General features: G+C 49.5%; 1 protein-coding gene across 3 annotated transcripts in view; it reads right to left on the bottom strand.

The window, feature by feature from the left end:
• Nucleotides 1-17,276, bottom strand: part of GABRD (gamma-aminobutyric acid type A receptor subunit delta) — a 56,303-nt gene extending 39,027 nt beyond the window's left edge. The window contains exon 1 of one of the 3 annotated variants that reach the window (XM_075328828.1): nt 16,643-17,276. Coding sequence is in view for 2 of the 3 variants with exons in the window: in XM_075328827.1 (XP_075184942.1) it covers nt 15,195-15,259 (65 nt within the window). In the remaining variant the exon portion in view is untranslated. Of the gene's footprint in view, nt 1-15,194; nt 15,441-16,642 lie in introns of those variants that run through there. The other 2 variants (XM_075328827.1, XM_075328826.1) reach the window with 2 other exon arrangements.
• Between the last annotated feature and the right edge of the window lie 1,176 nt (nt 17,277-18,452).

Here is an 18,452-nt window from a genome sequence, read left to right as displayed (position 1 = left end):
CAGCTTCACACGCACTTACCTGCCCTGCGACGTCGCTCTGGCCGGCGACCCGCCTCCTTCCTAAGGCGGCGGGTAGTGCAGCATCACAGCGACGTCACACGGGAGGCGGCCAATAGAAGCGGAGGGGCGGAGATGAGCGGGACGTAAACATCCCGCCCACCTCCTTCCTCCTTCAACAGCTAATCAGTAAGGGTGCCGATTGTCGTACCCCGGCCATCAAACATTGATGACCTATCCTAAAGATAACCAAAACACTGACCCATACATCCAACAAATGTGTCACGCTCCCCGTGTCCCAGCACCACTCCTTACCCACTGATCCAGTCCATGTGTTCACCAGTCATGGCTGCCGCTCCCGCTCGTGCTCCCCTGAGTCCTGTTGCTGGTCTCAGGAGTCTGACTCTGAGTCTTGGCCTCATGGTTCTGTATAGGACCAGGCCGCGCCCACTCTCCTGGTCTTATAGCCCCAGCACACCTGAAGCAGGAAATGACATGGGGCTGTGCTGGGTATATAAGACTTGCCTTTCCATGTGGGCGGGGCCTGATCAACGTGTCTTGTAGCTAGTCTTATGAGCTAGGTGCTCAGGTCCCCTGGTACCGTGTCCTGCGGACTTCTTGTCCTAGCTCCTTGGTACCTGTGCCTGATTACATTACTGTCCTAAAGAACTCTGTGACTCTGGTGACCTGTTTCTACTTGTCTCTGCCACGTCAGCGCTCCGGCTGCCGTGTACCCTGCCCTCCGGTGGGGTGCAAGGTCCAGTGGATCCACCTCCTGGGCCTACCAGTCTTCCCGGCCCTGACAGATTGATCAGGCCATGGATCCCGCTGGAGCGCAAACATCAGAGCTGGCTGAGCTGCGCCAGGAGCTGGCACAACAGCGTGAAACCCTGACCCGGATGCTGAAATTCATGACGTCCGTGGACCACCGGTTCTATACGCTGCAGACTGTCGTCTCGTCCACGCAGCAACCAGTCTCCAGGTCTGAACCAGGTTCCTCCGCAGCCTCGCAACTTCGCCTCGCTGCTCCGCCTCGCTATGCAGGGGATCCCAAGTCCTGCCGAGGCTTCCTGAACCAGTGGTCCCTGCACTTCCAGTTGCTCCCGCACTTGTTTGCCTCAGACCAGGCCAAAGTGGCGTTCCTGATGTCACACCTTGAAGGCGAAGCCCTGGCCTGGATTAACCACCTGTGGGAAAACAAGGATCCTATGATTACCGACATCCAGGAGTTCCTGCGAGCCTTCAGGGGCACCTTCGATGAGCCCGGACGAACTACCGCAGTGACCTCTTCGCTTCTCCGGCTACGCCAAGGGACCCAATCAGTCGGACAATACGCCATCCAGTTCCGCACGCTCGCTTCGGAGCTGGGCTGGAACAATGAGGCCTTAACAGCGGCCTTTTGGGAGGGTCTCTCTGGGCGTATTAAAGACGAACTAGCCGGCCGTGATGTTCCTCACACCCTGGACGCTTTGATTTCCCTGGCCACCCGGATTGATCTCCGCTTTCAGGAGCGTACCAAAGAGAGAGTCCGGGAGAAGCGACCACCTTGCCATGCCGTGCTCCCGCAGAGACCTACCGTTTCCTCGTCCCTGCCTTTCCGTGACTTATCGCCAGAACCCATGCAGGTGGACCGTCTGACCCAGGCCCAGCAACGCCGTGCAGAACGGCTCGCCCGGGGCCTGTGCTTCTATTGCGGAGGCGGGTCACATATGCTACGTTCTTGCCCGGAGAAACCTGGTAGACCCCAGGTCCAAGGGATGGTGGGAACCGCCACCCTTGCCACCGAAATCCCTTTTGTTCCAATGAAACAGACTGTGCGGGTGACGACAGAGGGGACCCAGTTTCCAGCTGAGGCCCACATCGATTCCGGGGCAACAGGCAACTTTATTCACCAGGCCACGGTAGACAAATACCAGGTCCCTGTCACTCCGCTGAAGAAGCCTCTCTGGTTCGCCTCCGTAGACGGCAAACCGCTCTACAAACCCGTCCGGTATACCACCGAGCCCGTGACCCTCCAGGTTGGAGCTTCGCATACCGAGACTATAGCCTTCTATGTCATCCCAAGAATGGCTCCTGAGCTCCTGCTGGGTCTGCCCTGGCTTCAACTCCATGACCCTGCTATTAGTTGGCGCTCTGGCACTATTTCCCGCTGGGAACCCTTGTCAGGACCAATGCCTACAGCCTGTCCCTCAGTCCCTGTCACCTGAACCGTTGGAACCACCGATCCCTGAAGAGGTGACGACTCAGTCCAGTGCCGTGCCACACCTCTTGTCACTTGTACCTGTGGTGCCACCGGAACCAGAGGAGATGACGTACTCCAGCGACATTCCACCGTCCCTGACTATTGAGAATGTGGTGCCACCGGAACCAGAGGAGACGACGCACTTCAGCGACGTTCCACCGTCCCTGACAATTGAGACTGTGGTGCCACCGGAACCAGAGGAGACGACGCACTCCAGCGACGTTCCACCGTCCCTGACAATTGAGACTGTGATGCTACCGAGGAAGAGACACTGTCCTGTACCAAGTCCGAGACGCCCGGTCCGGTCGTCCACGACCCCAGTCCTGCTTCTGACTGTCTTCCCCCGCTTCCCGTTGCCCCCGTTGCTACTACTAGTAGATCGGTTAGGCGTCGTGCGGCCAGGAAGGCGGTACGGGGTCAGCAGTCCTTCCCCGCCTTTGTGTTGGATCCTGGTCCGGTGACTCGATCCGGGGTGCCCCTGGGGTTCTGTGCTCGGAGGGGGGGCATAGAGGGGGGGGTACTGTCACGCTCCCCGTGTCCCAGCACCACTCCTTACCCACTGATCCAGTCCATGTGTTCACCAGTCATGGCTGCCGCTCCCGCTCTTGCTCCCCTGAGTCCTGTTCCTGGTCTCAGGAGTCTGACTCTGAGTATTAGCCACATGGTTCTGTATAGGACCAGGCCGCGCCCACTCTCCTGGTCTTGTAGCCCCAGCACACCTGAAGCAGGAAATGACATGGGGCTGTGCTGGGTATATAAGACTTGCCTTTCCATGTGGGCGGGGCCTGATCAACGTGTCTTGTAGCTAGTCTTATGAGCTAGGTGCTCAGGTCCCCTGGTACCGTGTCCTGCGGACTTCTTGTCCTAGCTCCTTGGTACCTGTGCCTGATTACATTACTGTCCTAAAGAACTCTGTGACTCTGGTGACCTGTTTCTACTTGTCTCTGCCACGTCAGCGCTCCGGCTGCCGTGTACCCTGCCCTCCGGTGGGGTGCAAGGTCCAGTGGATCCACCTCCTGGGCCTACCAGTCTTCCCGGCCTTGACAAAATGTGAACAGGTGCTAGCTGAAAAAAACATAGTAACTATAAAATGCATACAGCTACACACTGAAAAGCCAAAAATGTACAAGGGAAAATATGGCACTGCATTCCTGCAAAAGAGAGATATTTAGTTTATGTATTGGCCAATGCATGTAAGCCCGGAAACTAACGGCAAAGTATATCTCTGTAATCCGGGAACCTAACTTAAATGCCACTATCTAGGTTAAAAATATCTGTGTCTATTCACATTTGTTGGATGTGTGGGTCAGTTTTTTGGATATTTGTAGTGAGTCTCTTTCTGACTGAGCACTCCGCCCTAAGACCTGGCTGTGTTCATAACCATTATAGCAGAAGCCTAGCTGCCCATACATGGAGGTTTGCAGTCCAAATAGTGGCATTTTGCCCAGACATGGATGTTTTTAACCTAGATAGTGGCTTTTCATCATTGTTAAAGAAGTGGACATATAAGTTGATCAAGTCAGGCTATATGAACTGTTTATTGGCGAAGGGTTCAGTGATGACCGCCCCATGGAGTTATGGTGCAGCAAGAGATAGTAGAGATGACACAGGTTGCAGCTGTAGATCTTAAACTTTTATGCATCATGAGGTCCAAACCTTGGTGGTTACACAATATGCCTTCAGTCTGTTACAAAACTTTATAGTTGGTCCAGAATGGTCCTGATGGTGGTGGCTGCTATTATGGTAGTCAATATACTGTAGACTGTCAGCATTTTGTACTCTATTACAGTTTTAATCACTGGGCTTCAGTCTCTGCTCCTCTGGCAGTGTTTTCGACTTGGTGCCAAATAGACTCTGCTAAAACTAGCAGACACATGTTGGGTCTATAGCCATACGCCAAAATCCCAGATGCGTCCTCAAACTTTCTGGTCTGTTCCTGTTCTGCTTAGATGCAGCTTGGACATGTTTTCGCCAGGTGTAGACTGTAACTAAACCACAGGCATATGTCTCACTACCCCTGCGGTGGGAAACTATTATAATGGGACTCCACATGTCACAGTCTCTTCTCTGTTGCAGATGTTTGTGACAGGTTCTGTGTCAGAGTCTCACTATATCTTGTGAGACTCTGCTTATTAAATTGATTCCCTTTTGTTTGGGGAGGAGAGGGTTAATGCCATTTTACCTTCCAGCACCTCCTGACTCCTGGTCAGGTGTTTCCAGTTGTGACCATGCCCAGGTCCTATAAATACCCTCTACTTCCACCAGAGGGTGCTGGTTATTTTCATCATTTGGCAGCTTGCTCAGGAGGAGAAAGGAGCAGGAGAAACCCTTTCTCTGACACTTGCGTTGTGGGCTGCAGCATTGATGTTTGCTGCAGCAGTTCTAGGTGTGCTGGTTGTATGGTATGCATGTTACCCAGTAGTCTGTTTTCTTTACTCCCTTCTGTATTGTCTACACTTGTGCACTTTTAGTGGCTATTTTGTGTATGGGTGCCGTATGTACGAGTTGTAGTCATTGTTACCCCTGTTTTGTCTTTATTTGTCGGTGGGGTTGTAGACTTCTGTTCTTGCCCCTGCCTCCTGGGTGGTGGGTTATGGTTGGGGTCTTATCATCAGGGACAAGGACAGGAGATAGGGCCAATGTTGGAGGCCCAGAGCTCCCTACCTTCAAGTGTATCTCTGGGTGTTAGGGTGAGCACAGGGGCCCCAGCCTTAGGGCCAGTATAGGTTTCCCTAGGCACCCGTGACACCACGCCTACAAAATTAACTCTGCAACAATTGCTACAACACACAGACACTACTCGAGTGATAAGGACCCTGCGCAGGCTTCAGTACCATGGCATCAAGGACATGTCACTCTGCCACCATGAATCACCAAAGACCATACACAAATCTGACTGACCTGACCTAGGTGCAAATAAAACTTTATACAAAATATTAAAGGCATGCAACACTACCTGACATTACATGTAATGACCAATGTAGCAATTCTTTTTTTTTTTTTAAATTCTTTATTTTAAAGACCGACTCGAGAACATACAAAATAACAACTGCGCCACAAAGAGCAGAATAACAGATTTCAAATATTTAACATTGACATGTAGCCCACCCTTCCTCTCCCCTGTACATATCCAGTTACTGCAACTGCTCGAGTCAGGCCCAGTTTAATCCTTTTATGAACCAACCCAACAAGGGTAGAATACAGAACATACATAGAAAGAGAAAGCAAAGCCCAAAAGAATTTAGAACAGGATAAGAGAAAGAGGAAGAAAGGGAAATGCAGGAGAGGGGAGAATAGGAGAAGATAGGGGACAAAGAAGTGAGAGGAAGGGAAAGCGAGAGAAGAGAGGAGAAAGAGAAGAGAAGAGAAGAAAAAAAAAAAAAGGGGGGGGGGGGAGAGTGCTCCTCCAGAGCCTCACAGCAGCCGTGGAGCAGCGAGTAATCTGGCGTAATCCGCCGAGTAAGTGAACTCCAACCATGGGAACCAGGTCCTACGAAAACCTTCCTGACTGTCATTGAGAGAGGATGTCAGGTCCTCCATGTGCCTTAGGTCGTTAACCCTTGAAACCCACTGTGCCAATGTGGGGGGGTAGAGGACTTCCAGCCCAGCGGGATGCACGACCTGGCGGCCATTACCAGAAATCTAAGCAAAGAACGCTTGTATCTATGAGCCGGGAGTTCCGAAAGCTGTAAAATAAACAGTTCCGGACCCAGTGTCTCAGCCGTGCCGGTCACCAGTCTAATTACCTCCCTCACTCCTGACCAAAACCGTTGCAAGGAAGGGCAAGACCAAAAGATGTGCACGTAATCACCCTCCCCCGAGCCACACCTCCAGCAAACGGGATCGACTGAGGGGAATATCCTATGAAGTCTGGTCGGGACTCTATACCACCTAGTCAACAGTTTGAAGTTGGCCTCCAACATTCTGGAACTGATCGAAGTTTTATGTGCCATCATTAGGACGTTGTTTCGTTGCGTGTCTGATAGGGCCGTCCCAAGGTCCCTTTCCCACTGCCGCAAATAAACCGGGGTGGGCAAATCTCCCGGGTCTGATAGCAAATTGTATGCCAGGGAAAGTGAGTGCCGCAGGGCCCCCTCTCCCAAGCACAATTTTTCGAATCTTGTGAGAGGCCCAGCATACCGGGCGAAGCAGGGAAGGGAGCTCAAGAAATGCCTCAACTGCATGGCCCTCCATCTCCCCAGGGGGTCCGGAGGCAGGAGACCACATATATCCGAAAGAGATAGCCAGTCACCCTCCTCTCCCATCTGGTAAGCTCTGAATCTGCCCCCCTGTACCCAACTCCGAAAAACTGGGTCCGAGAGGCCAGGACGGAAATCCGGATCTCCTATAATTGGGGACATGGGGGAAGGCAACGGCAGGAGGAGGCGCCGAACCTCTCCCCTCGAACAGCATTCCAGAGTAGCGCCAATGGTGGGGTGAGATCTCAGAGAGGCCGGGGAAAAACTCCCGACCCAAGGCATGGCCGGTAAATGCACCTCCGAGAAGCTCTGTTCCAGGGCGACCCATGGTTTCATCCTAGAGTGACGGCACCAGTCCAGAACCCTAACCATATGTGTGGCCCAGTAATATTTTTTCATATCAGGTATTCCCAGCCCTCCCCTACGCTTAGGTCTGCACAATAGGGAACGGGAAAGTCTCGCCGGCTTATTCGCCCAGATAAATTTAGTATATAGTGAGGCCAATTCCTTGAAAAAAGAGCTCGGGATCTTAATTGGCAGGGCCTGGAAGAGGTAAAGAAGTCGTGGTAATATGTTCATCTTCAATATTGCACACCTCCCAAACCATGTGAAAAGACCCCTCGCCCAGTTTGCGCAGTCTGTTCTAATGGACTGCAGGAGAGGAAGATAGTTCAGCTTATATAGTTGGCTGTTATCCGCTGCCAGCTGGACCCCCAGGTACCTCAGAGAGTGATTAGCCCACTTAAACCCGAACGCCGATTGAAGCGAAATAACATGATCTTGGGGGAGAGATACATTCATAGCCTCCGATTTTGACATGTTAATTCTAAAATTAGAAAGAGAGGAGTATGTTTCCAGTTCTCTCAGTAAATTGGGCAGGGAGACCCGAGGATTGGTAATAAAGAAAAGTAAATCGTCCGCGTACGCCGCGATTTTGTAGGTGGAACCCGCAACTGTAGGGCCAGAAATGTCAATGTTACCTCTAATTCGGCTAAGCAGGGGTTCCAGGGTCAGGATAAAGATCAGGGGTGAGAGGGGGCATCCCTGCCTTGTGCCGTTAAGAATGGAAAATCTATCTGAAAGGAGACCGTTCACCCTGACCGCGGCAGAGGGGTTGCTATACAGAGAGCATATCCACCTGAGCATCATCCTCCCCAACCCCACCTCCCGCAGAACCTCCTCCATGAATATCCAATTGACTCTGTCGAACGCTTTTTCTGCGTCGGTCGACAAGAGCATCAGGGGCAACCCTTCCGAATTAGCCCTGTGGATTAAATTCAGCGCCTTAGTGGTGTTGTCCCTCGCTTCCCTTCCCATCATGAACCCAGCCTGGTCAGGGTGGACAATCCCCCCCAGCAATGGAGAGAGTCTCTCTGATAATATTCTGGTGAAGAGCTTCAAGTCTGTGTTGAGGAGGGAGATGGGTCGGTAACTAGAACAAGAGGTAGGGTCTTTACCCTCTTTAGGAATGACTACTATATTAGCGGCCAGAGAGTCTCTCGGCAAGTGGACTTTTTCGGAGAGTGAGATATTGTTAAAGGCCGAGAGAAATGGGGGGAGCAGCATGGAGCCCATCTTTTTGTAGTAAAGCAGGGGGAAGCAATCTGGGCCAGGGGCCTTACCAGTGGGGGAATTTTTAATTGCAGCCCAGTACTTCTCCTCTGAAATGGGTCTTTCCATGGCGTCCGCATCCTCCGGTTTAAGGTGTTTCAAACCGGAGTTTGAAATGTACTTCTGGATACGCTGCCGTAGTTCCGTCCTGGCCCTCTCCGACCGCCCCCCATCTATTGAGTAGAGAGAGGAGTAAAAGTCTTTAAAGGCGGAGGCTATGTCTTTTGGAAGAGTGGCCCACCTGTCGCCAGAAATGTGCACTCTAGGAACATAGCCCCTCGCCCTCTGGATCCGGAGGGCCCTAGCCAGGGTCCTGCCACTTTTATTGCCATATTCATAGAAATGCCGCCTGCACTTAGCTAGCACTCCCTTGGCCTTTTGATATAACAGGGACCTGAGTTCCTCCCTCTTCCTGGCCAGATTGACGCCCACGTTCCCTCCCAGAGACCCCTTGTGCACTGCTTCCAACTCCCTTATGTCTGCTAGGAGAGATGTAACCTCAGCTTCCCGTTCCCTTTTCAGACGGGCCCCATGTTTAATGAATAATCCCCTCACAACACATTTGTGAGCTTCCCACACAATGTTGGGGGACATCCCCTCCCCCCCACTACAGTCAAAATATTCCGTCAGGGCCTCCCTTATTTCTTGCATTGTCACCGGCTCATTGAGTAGCGAGGTGTTCAATATCCACTGACCCTGCCTCCCGATGGGACATTCAAGGGACAGAGTGACCGTGATCAGCGCGTGATCAGAGAAAGATATGCACTCAATTGAAGCATCCACCAGAGAGTGTAGGTCCCCATGTTTAATAAAAAAGAGGTCCAACCTAGAATAGCAGTCGTGCGCTGCAGAATAAAATGAAAAGTCTTTGTCTGATGGGTGCAGCAATCGCCAAGTGTCTATCAGTTGGTGGTCATGTAGTCCCCGTCTCATCCGCCGCAGCGTCATGTGTGGCATACCGGACACCCCTTTTGAACTGTCTCTCAATGGTTCCAACACTACATTAAAGTCACCCCCGAGAACCAGAGTGCCCTCCGAGAATTCCTCTATCTTCTCAAGGTACCGCAACAAGGTGGGACATTGGCCCGCATTAGGCAAGTATACTGCAACGAATGTGAATATCTGAGTAGCAATGCGTCCCTTGAGCATCATAAGCCTACCCAGGTCGTCTGTCTGAGAGTCTAACAATTCCCAAGGGAGCGTACTGGACATGAGGATGCTCGTTCCCCTAGATCTAGGATCAGGGGAGGGTGAGTGGTGCACAATGGGGTACCTTCTGTCCGAGAGTCTGTAAGGTTTAGCTTCACAGTAATGTGTCTCTTGTAGGAAGGCTACCTGGATTCGGTTTTTCCAAAGAAGGTTCAGCAGGATAGACCGTTTCTCCGGGCTATGAAGGCCCTTGACATTCAGTGAGCCCACCCGCAGTTCGGCCTGCCTCTGTTTCGCCATTCTCTGTCGCGAGACCCTAGAGGAGCAAACCAAAAAAGAAGAGGGGAAGTGGGAAGGAGAGAAGAAAGAAAAAAAAAAAAAAAAAGAGGGAAAGCTGGTAAAAAGAGAGGAGGGGTAGAAAAAGTAGGAAGTAGCTGAGACCCTTTAGCAAGGGGAAGAGAGAAAGGCAAAAAGTTCAGAGAAGAGAACAAGAAAGTGGAAAAGCAGCAGGACTGCCGCTCGCAGAACCAGGGACCAGCCCAGGGACTACTAAGGAAAAGATAGGGACAAGAACTGACATGCGACCAGAGCGCATACCCGCGCCCCTCTTATTAGCACTAAATGACCCCTCTCCCCGACGGAGAGGAAGGGTCAGCCGGTTAACCATCCACACACCCCACCACCCAGGATGAACTCGGTAAAGAAAAACATCCCCCCCCCCCCACCCCCGAACCTAAACTAGACATTGCCATAGAAATAGAATTTTCAAAAACTTTAGACAATAAACTATGTCCAGAGAAAACTAGCCCAAGGCCAGGACTCCTGCTTAGGAGTCGTAGAGACGAAAGAGAGCCTCCCAGCTCCCCATTCTTTGACTCCGTCTCCCGTCGAAAGCACCTCCGTCTCACATCTTGGACCACTCCTTCCTCCCAGCAGCATCCGGTACATGCCAAGTCCCTCAAGGGACACCGCTTTGAGCAGAGCGGTTGCCTCCCTTCCTCCTCCGCAACCCCGGGGGTGCCTGGGGTTCCCACTCCAACCAGTCCGGAATTGAGCAGTCTGGTATTCCCAGGAAGGCAAAAAGATTAGGAAGCTCTGAGTGCCTCCTCAGCAAAAACACGGAGTGCCCCTTGCGTACTATCAAATGGAAGGGATGGCCCCATCTATATGAGGCGTTTGCTTCTTTGATGCCAAGCAGGAGAGGATGAAGCAGGCGTCTCATATATAGTGTGCGGCTGGAGACATCAGGAAATAACTTCACCATGGCCCCATCCATCTCCACCGGTCCATATGACCAAGCTCCCTGTAGGATCCTTTCTCTGTCTCCATAATAGTGCAAACGACATAGTACATCTCTAGAGGAGGGGACTGATCTAGGGCCCGACCTTGCGACTCTGTGAATTCTGTCAAAGAGGTAGGTAGCCTCCAAGGGGCGATCAGTGACCCGGTTGAAGATGTTTAAGACTTTAGTACGCAGGAGTTCCTGGGGCCAGTCCTCCGGTATACCCTTTAGCCTGATATTATTTCTTCTGCCCCTGTTCTCTTGATCATCCAAGAGCAGGGCAAGGTCTCTGATGCGGGCATTGGATGACTCACAGTCTCTCTCAATCCTCTCCATTCTGCTCTCCAGGGACTCCTGAGCCTGCTCTGTGGCCTCAATTCTGTCCTCCAGTACCACCATTTCCTCCCTCAAGGCAGACAGCGCCATCTGCTGGGAGGATTCAATTCTAGCTACAACGTCCTCCAAATCTTTCTTGCTGGGGAGGGCCAAAATAAGCTCTCTCAGGGCTTGTATGTCCCCCTGTGGGGGGCCAGCATGCATGTTGTTTAGTGTAGCCTGAGGTTCCGTGTGCCCCGTGAGCGGGGGGGTCCCCTGTGTGCAGAGCATGGCTGGTATCCCCGGGTCTGGTGATCCCCTCAGGGCCCCCTCACTATCCACAGCAGCGTGCTGCGAGGCAGGCTGAGCAGCCTCCCCCCTCCTCCAGTCCTCTGTACCTGGGCCCGCTCCGTCCAGTGCCACCGCCGCCTCTGTCCTCCGATTCTCTGCACCGCTGATCCCCTGCACTGCTGCACCGGCTGTGGGAGAACGCCGAGCGGCTCCTGGGGAATCCCCCGCTGGAGGACGCCACGCGCCCGCCGGCGCCATCTTGCTCCGGACCGCCTGCGGAGGTTCAGAGCCCGGCGCCGTCAGGAACCTTGTGAGGCTCCCCTGGGGTCTCTGACTCGTCACCGGGGAGGCAGAAGCGGGCGCTACCCCCGGTTTCTTCTTGGGGGCCATCCTGGGTAAGTGTGGGCTGCAGAATATAATAGAATTAGGCTGTGGGCGCAGGAGCTCTGGGATCCAGCGTCCTCACGCTTCCATGTCAGGACACGCCCCCAATGTAGCAATTCTATGCATTGCCAAGGGCCTGATAGGTCATGGATTTTGTAATTCAGAAGAACACCTTTAAGGCTGTGGTTGAACTCTTTGATGGCACTAGGGTGGGTGTCACTGATGGACACAGACAGAAAAGGGCCCATGTGAAGAACAGTACATGGGCCCTTTGCAGCCCAAGAGCTCATCAAAATGATGTAAAAATGGTCCGTCCCCCAACATTTGGGTCCCTGTGTGGCTGCACCAATGATATGCCCGCCTCTGGTGGATGCACTCGTAAGTAAGGTTTAAATAGGAAACAAACTGTATTGTACAAAGTGTGCCACATCTTGGATAATTTGTAAACATATTTATGTTTCCTATTCCCATTTTACAAAACTAACAGATTAAGACTGGATGATAGGCATTCAGGAGCACTATGCTAAGAGTATTAACTAATACTAGTAAAACTCATCTGAGACAAACTATGTTGGGGGAAATCTAAAAAAAAGTCTGGTAATCAATTGTTAAAGTGTTTTCTAAAATAATGGAAACAAATAAAAAAAAAAACAATGAAACATCAATTAGCTTTGTTGAAAGAAAAGGAAGTTTTTGTCCTTGGACCCGAGTCACTGAATTTTAATTTTTTTTTTAAATTGATCGGTTCTGAGGTCCTTAACGGTTTAAACGGATTATCTCATGAGGATAAGTCCATATGTCTTTCCTTAGCAAATGTGGATGCTTGCCATATGTCTCCCATATGTCTGTGGTGAGATAACAGCTTTAAATGAGATCACTAATCTAACTAGTAAAAGATTTTGCACAACCTGTCAAGTACTAAATGCACGATGTCATGATATAACAAGCCTCAATCAATACAAGAAAGAAAACATGGCTAAGACATTCTGCTAATGAATACGTAGAGGTGGGATCGGGGGTTTCATAAACCATTAGTATATTAGTATTGTATCAGTAATGTTGGGACTTGCAGGTCGCGCAGCCAAAGATCACTATGGGCAGTTTATATCACAGCATTGTGACACGAAGGGTACTACAAGCAGGTTGCAAAAAGTTGAACAAGTTGGAAATTTTGCAAATTGCTTCTCTCAAATAGCCTCTTCAGAGAAAAAGACAGGAACTCTAGTGACACCTATTGGAGGTAGCGATCCCAAAAGTTATTATTCTCTTTGTGGAGAGCATCGAGCTGACTTATGGAGACTCATAGACTACGCAATGCACTCCTAGGAATTTAAGAATCCAAATAGATCCTTTTGCATTTTTTAATTCACAGGGTAACACTGCATAATTTAGGAGTCTCCCTATGCCATCGTGGTGCTCTCCATAAGAAGAAACGTTATCCCATAGACCCCTGTCATATCACCCAGCCAAACCTGTACTTATGCTTTGCCCTGATGACGGGCAAACACCCCCAAACAAATCTCTGTAATTTAAAGTTTTTCGTTTTGATTTTTATCCAAGGTTATGTGGGTCAATATGTCTATCACAGAGCCAAACTTGTACTTATGCTTTACCCTCATGATGGGCAAACACCCCCAAGCTAATCTCTGCAATTTAAGGTTTTTTGTTTTGATTGTTATCAAAGGTTATGTGTGTCAATATACCTATCACCCAGCCAAACCTGTACTTATGCTTTGCCCTGATGACAGGCAAACACCCCTAAACACATCTCTGTAATATAAGTTTTTTTATTTTGCTTGTTACCCAAGGTTATGTGGGTCAATATACTTATCACCCTGCAAACCTGTACTTATGCTTTGCCCTGATGACAGGCAAACACCACTAAACACATCTCTGTAATATAAGTTTTTTTATTTTGCTTGTTACTCAAGGTTATGTGGGTCAATATGCCTATCACCCTGCAAATCTGTACTTATGCTTTGCCCTGATGATGGGCAAACACCCCAAAACACATGTCTGCAATTTATGTTTTTCATTTTGCTTCTTATCCAAAGTTATGTGGGTTAATATTGACTTTTAGGTGTCACTAATGTTCCTGTCCTCTTCCCTTCTGACTAGGCTATTTGCTTTTTAAAATTTCCAAGGGAGCATTGCATGGCCTATGAGCCTCCCTCTTCCAATTTGGCGCACTTCAGAAGGGTAAACTTTACTGTTTAGATTGCTTGTTGCAGTGGTATTGCCCTAGTGGTTAGAATGATATCCCATTCTGCTGTATTATCTATTTAGTTTACTCGTTTATATAGCGCCATTAATATCAGCAGCACTTTACAGGCACCATCATCACGGTCCATTTTGGGGCTCAGAATCTAAATTTCTTATCAGTATGTGATTGGAGTGTGGGACGAAACCCACGCAAACACGGGGAGAATATACAAACTCCTTGCAGATGTTGTCCTCAGGGGGATTTGAACCCAGGACCCCAGAGCTGCAAGGATTCAGCGCCGGCAGTATACTGTGATAAAGACAAAAAGAAAGGACAGAAATGGGCAATTTACAGGACTAAAATCCAGACATGGACAAAATCCATTGTGGATCAGGCATAAGATAATTGCCCCTTCCTCTCCTTTCTTTTTGTCTAATATTACCTGTGAGCCAGACAAGTGGAACATATGAATGTGATGAAGCAGATTGCATTACAATCAAGGGTATGTCTTCTTGTTTTACTCATATACTGCAATGTAGTAGTTGCATAGAATATTTTGGCCATGCAACCTGTGTTGCCGACAAATATTCCATCTTGCATCTGCCTTAAAATCAATAAATGTTTTCATTCATGTTATAATATATTTTCTTGCCATTTATGGAGTCTGTAATGTTGCTAAGGACAATTGGTGAGGACCTGGAAAAACTATGAAGATGTACAGATGTAGCAGAAGCGGAACAACATTATACAATAATTAGCTTGGCGTTTCATGCTCTGGGGAAAATATTTCTTTTGATGCCCCACTAGCACAGTATGTCAAAATCTTCTCCGAGGCAAAGTGTCTTGCTTGCACAATCCTGGTACCCAACCAGCTTAGGATGAGTTCACATATCCAGTAATCATCAGCTAGAAAGGTTCCAGCAAAAAAATTGTCCAAACACAACTTTTTTGTCCATTTAAAAAAAAAAATAATTGATTTTAGTAGGATCCGTTTTTTGTTTTTTTTTTAAACATGGGAGTCTATGGAAAACGGATCCATTAACTGATTGCTGTTTTGTCATCCGTTTTTCTTGCATTTGTAAAGGATACACTCTTTTCTTACCGGTTCAGTTTCAAATGGAAGATAAACAGCAATCAGTTAATGGATCTGTTTTCCATAGACTCCAATATAAGAAAAAACGGATTCTGCAAAAATCAATTTTTTTCAAAAATGACAAAAAAGTTGTGTTTGCAGATTTTTTTTGCCAACGGATGATTACTGGACATGTGAGCTCAGCCGCTTGAAAATCTACTGCACTATCTCAATTGAGGAGCTGATCACAATACAATTACAATGCAAAGGTAAATGACCGGTTTAGCTCTGTCTGCTACATGCAGTATCATTTACCATATTCAGAAACCTAATTTTAGTACCCTTGGAAAAACAAGCAACATACCATAGTATAGAATATTATTCTACATATAAAACTAATATATCTGCACTCAGAAGATTTTAGAAAGAGAATAAGAATTACACGATACCTTTGGCTCATCGCCGGTAGGGTATATGGTACAGAACATAGTAAGGTCCAGAGGATATATCCCATGTCTATAGAGCTTGGTGGATGCTCACAGACTAGAGCTGTATTCCCTCACAATAAAAATACTGCAGCCATGCTGTTATAAGAGGCATGTGCTGTGCTGAATGCCAGTGCAGATCACTGGGCGCCAGAGAGCGGTGCCCAAAGATGCATACAAGCCACATGGAGCAGATTGCAGAACTGTCCAGCCCTTGTGATATCTTTTCTCTATAGCACTCATTTTTGTCTGGCACCTAATGAGCAATCGTAATTATCACCATGATGTGACACGGCAAGGAAAATTACATGTTAGTGTTTATGCATAAAAGAACAAATAAACCTGACACTCGAGATGTAAAATAATCAGAGCAGTATTAAATGCAATTTTGCAATTAAAACAGAGAAATTAAATATAGACAGGATACATAATTATATGCAATAGTGAAAAAAAGATATCATTAGTGATTTTCTCGTATGTAAAACCTAGGAAATAAAATTTGTATTAAATAAAAAAAAAACAAAAAAAACAAAAACAAACCCAAGAAAAATCTCCAAGTTTCTCCTACCCAATAAAATGATAATAGAAAGTATATGGGTGGCAATGTGTGCTGTCTGTGACTTTTTAGGAGACCATAAAGTTGTTTGGGTGATTTTGATCCGTGACAAATCTTTTCTTCGTTTTTTTGCTGACTATTGGTCCTGTCTGCGCTCTGGTCTCCTGAGATGTGTTGTGTGAGTGATCGGTGGAGGCAGTGGCGTAACTTGAAGCTCATGGACCCCAATGCAAAAGCTCCAAAAGGGAATATCACTGGTCTTTTCATATAAGCCAGAAGGACTTTTGGGGCCCCCTAGACTCGAGGATCCAGGTGCAATTGCAACCCCTGCACTTATTGTAGTTATGCCCCTGAGTAAGGATCTCAGGACTTGTACCCCAGCCAGGGGCCCAAGAGCTAAGGGGCCCATGTCTACCTCCAAAGCAGGTGCAATTTTGCATTTTTATGAGTTTTTGGCAAAGGTCCCATTTATTATTTTTGCACAGGGGCCCTTCTCTGTCTATGTTGATGGATTGTCATAATGACTCGCCCACCCCAGGGCTATGGGACACCCGGTGCCGGGCCGGACTAGTCCGGTGGTAGTCAGTGGTGGCTGGGCCCGGCTCCGTGGCCCTGGTGGGTGTCAGTTGTATATGTGGCTTGCTTGTTAATGGTTGTGTTCGTGACGCCACCTGTGGTATGCGGCTATTAAGCCGCCGCTGCTGTGTGAGGCCACCGGGATGATGTGATGGCAGCAATGGTGGTACTGCTCCCCACAGGTGGAGCAATGCCCGGGGCACAGTTGGTGCTTGTGAGTGTCTATGCAGCCGAAATAACAGAGACCACTTCAAGGGTGCAGTTCAAGTTCTTTACTCACACTTCTTGTCACGGCTGTAGGGACCCTTGGACTGCTGGGGCCACTGTCAGGGACCTCCGCCGTTTCTGGGTGATTCAGAGAGTAAAAGCCGGTGCCCTTCTCTTAGTGTCTCTTTCTTCTGCTGTCTTCCTTAGCCTTGCCTTTGTTAGGATGGACCTGGCTTGGCCTCCACTACAGCCTCCAGGCTGGGGGGTCACCTGTCGGCTGATTACCCCTTTTCTGGAAGTCTGCTATGGGTTCTGGCCCTGGGAGCTTACAACGTCCCTGGGCCTCGGTTTTTACCGTTTGGAGATGTTTTTGCACTCCTCCAGTCTCTAGGGACCGTCCCCTGTCGCAGCTTAGTCCCTCCACCGATGTCACTGTGGAACAGGCCACCGCAGCCTACAACTACCCGTGGCACTTCTAGGGCCCTCTCTCCTTGGTACCTCTAGGCCTGCTCGTGATACTTCCAGGACTACCCGCGGCCCTGCGACTCCTTCTGTCTCCTACGTGGTGTCACCTGGACCTCTGGGTCCCAGGATCTTCACCAGGAAGCGTCTCCTTCAGTTTCTCTGCTCCTGTCTGACTTGGAGCTTTCTTTCCTTCTTTCTTTCTTTCCTTTCTTTCTCCTCCTTGCCTGCCTCCTCCTCCCTCCTTTCTCTCGTTCTTGTTCTCCAACTACATGCTGGTTCTTTACCCTTGCTCTCCCTGAGGTAGACTGACTTCACTAGACCTTCCTCTCTGTGTCTGCACTCTTGTGGCTCCTCCCACCTCCCAGTTGCTGAGCTGTAACCTATAGGAGCAGGGATGGGTCTTACGGCCCCTCCCAGCATGCAGCATGGGAGGGTTGCCTGCCACTTTCCCTGGTCCTAGTATGTGCCTAACAATGGGTGTAGTGTGGATTTACCCGGGGACCGGAGTTCACTCTCTTCCTCTCCCAGAATGGGGCATCACACCGCTGGTGGGGTGCAATGACCTGTGGCGACGGAAGCCTCAGGGGCGCCACAATAACAGCGGGGGGTCATATGATGACCCCTGTCACTGTCATGATGTAGTTCCTTTCAACGCTGGCTAAGCACGGGCATTCACAGAAGATCAGCATTTCTGCTGTACAGAGCCGTACTGAAGCTGATACTGATTAGGGATGATCGAATATCACAAATATTCAGCAATATTCGGCTTCACGAATATTCGACAAATAGCTCGCCGCAATGTAAAGGGGGCTTTACACGCTGCGACATCGCTAGCGGAGTCGTTGGGGTCACGGAATTTGTGACGCACATCCGGCCGCATTAGCGATGTTGCTGCGTGTGACACCGATGAGCGATTTTGCATCGTTGCAAAAACGTGCAAAATCGCTCATCGGTGACATAGGGGTCCATTCTCGATTATCGTTACTGCAGCAGTAACGATGTAGTTCGTCGCTCCTGCGGCAGCACACATCGCTATGTGTGACGCCGCAGGAACGAGGAAGCTCCCCTTACCTGCCTCCCGGCCGCTATGAGGAAGGAAGGAGGTGGGCGGGATGTTCCGGCCACTCATCTCCGCCCCTCTGCTTCTATTGGGCGGCCGCTCAGTGACGTCGCTGTGACGCCGCACGGACCGACCCCTTAGACAGGAGGCGGTTCGCCGGTCACAGCGACGTCGCCGGGCAGGTAAGTATGTGTGACGGGTCTGCACGATGTTGTGCGGCACGGGCAGCGATTTGCCCGTGTCGCACAACAGATGGGGGCGGGTACCCACGCTAGCGATATCGGGACCGATATCGCAGTGTGTAAAGTAGCCTTTAGTCTATGGGAAGTCCGAATAGTTGCTATTCGGCAAATATTCC

The sequence above is a fragment of the Anomaloglossus baeobatrachus genome, chromosome 11 (assembly GCF_048569485.1).
Source record: "Anomaloglossus baeobatrachus isolate aAnoBae1 chromosome 11, aAnoBae1.hap1, whole genome shotgun sequence".
In the NCBI taxonomy this organism is placed as follows: domain Eukaryota; kingdom Metazoa; phylum Chordata; class Amphibia; order Anura; family Aromobatidae; genus Anomaloglossus; species Anomaloglossus baeobatrachus.
This window is presented reverse-complemented; position numbering and strand designations above follow the sequence as displayed.